We start from the raw sequence: 1,824 nt of genomic DNA on the forward strand, positions 1-1,824 counted from the left end.
ATGACCCCCCCCCCCTCTGATTTTCAGTGGGGTGGGCCCCTCAATCCTCCTTAGTCCAATCCCGATTGTCCACGTTATACATTACATAAAACACCTACGTTACTTTACGTAGGTGTAGCATTGCCCCTCCCCCCCTCCACACACACACCCATAAAGTAGATACTAGGGCAATGGCTTTCCCTAAGATAAATAGTGGGGTAATGGCTTTCACCTAAGATAGGCAATGCCTTCTTTCAAAAATGAATAGTGGGGTTGTCTTCTCCGATGAAGTTTGTTGCTCTCCGGCGAGGTCCGGCGTGGCAGAAGGAAGGAAGATGATGACAGATGCGTAAAATCAGACATCTAAGAAATATCAAAAGTGATAATAATTAAATCGGCCGCCGAGAGCAAATTGTCTATAAATAGATACCGGTAGTGGTTCCCATTCACGAAGACGTACGCAGCGGTAGCTAGCTAATTGATGCATGTTACGTGTGCAACTCTAACGACTGTAGCTTAGCCAGTAGTTGCCACTTGTACTCGCACATCCAGAGTTCCATACCGATGCAAATGGCAGCCACCGACCAGAGTAAGACGGCGACCAGGAGGTTCGGATGGCTGTACGTGGCGCGGTGGGCGGTGGCGTCCGTGGTGACCGTGCTGGCCGTGGCAGTGATCGTTCGGGCCGTGGTGGTGATGCTCCGCCCTGAGAAGCTGCAGCTCAAGCTCTCCGGCGGCCGCGTGGCAGTCGACTGGATCCCGTCGATGCCGCCGCCGGGCAACGAGGTGGCGCTCAACTTCGTCCTAGTGGCCAACAACCCCAGCGGGCGCGCCTCCGTCGAGTACACCAACGTCACCGTCCGGCTGACGGACGTCACGAGCGCGTCGTCACCGTCGCCGACGAAGATCGCCGAGTTCGACCTGCCGGAGTCCATCCCGGTGCTGCAGCGGACGGCGCACGAGGCGATGGTGAGGGTGGGGATGACGCCGGGCGAGGACGTGCCGATGCGGTACGTGCGGGCGCTCTTCGAGGGGCGCAGCGTCGACGGCGTGGAGATGATGCTGCGCGGGGTGTTCCACAGCCACGTGGCCATGGCCAGCGGGGACTACGTCACCACCAGCGACCTCGCCACGTACTACTGCTGGCCGGTGACCATCGCCGTCGGTGGCCCGTCGTCGTCGTCGTCCTCGTCGCCAGACTACACCAGCGTCGTCGTCACCGACGCGCCGTGCCTGGACAAGTCGGAGGCCCCGGCCATCGTGTGAACTGAGGCCAGCTCCGCTCCAACGGTAGCCAGCTAGGTGATGCCATGCATTGCCTCCCGCATGGATCAACCAAGATATGCCTACCGATCCGTCTAGCTATCTGCAATCCACTGAGTGTTTACTACATTAGTGTATGTAGTAAAATCGATTGATAACGCATGGATGATGGCGATCGATCGTCGATCGATGGTTGCTGCTTGTATGCCTGTCAGCGTGGGTTTAATTTGAGACAGAACGTACTCCTTGCAGTTAATTGTGCATGTTTCACGACTGACGGCGAGCAGCAGCAGTGCAGAGGCGTGCAGCAGCGCGACCTACCGAGTCTTTCGCCGTGGCAGGTTTACCATTCCCTACACGCGACGCTAGCTGTCTTGGTACGTATGCCTAGGTTAGGGCTATCTAGAAGCAGGACATGTCCTTTGAGAAAGTTAATGGAAGGTGGCAGGTCAGGTCGGAGCCAAGATGCATGCACTGGCAGCCGGCACAGGTGGTGGACAAGGAGTAACTACGTGCTGGAGCATGCATGTGTTCGGTGCAGGGATATTGGGCACGAGAGCAACAGTATCGAAGTAGTTAGGG

The 1,824-nt window shown here is 56.9% G+C and overlaps 1 protein-coding gene across 1 annotated transcript; it reads left to right on the forward strand.

The window, feature by feature from the left end:
- Positions 1–444: 444 nt before the first annotated feature.
- Positions 445–1,468, forward strand: LOC119334345. Its single transcript, XM_037606928.1, has one exon. The coding sequence runs from the start codon at positions 544–546 to the stop codon at positions 1,243–1,245; it is 702 nt and encodes a 233-aa protein (XP_037462825.1). The 5' UTR covers positions 445–543; the 3' UTR covers positions 1,246–1,468.
- The last annotated feature ends 356 nt before the right edge of the window (positions 1,469–1,824 follow it).

Source organism: Triticum dicoccoides, chromosome 7A (assembly GCF_002162155.2).
Source record: "Triticum dicoccoides isolate Atlit2015 ecotype Zavitan chromosome 7A, WEW_v2.0, whole genome shotgun sequence".
Lineage (NCBI taxonomy): Eukaryota > Viridiplantae > Streptophyta > Magnoliopsida > Poales > Poaceae > Triticum > Triticum dicoccoides.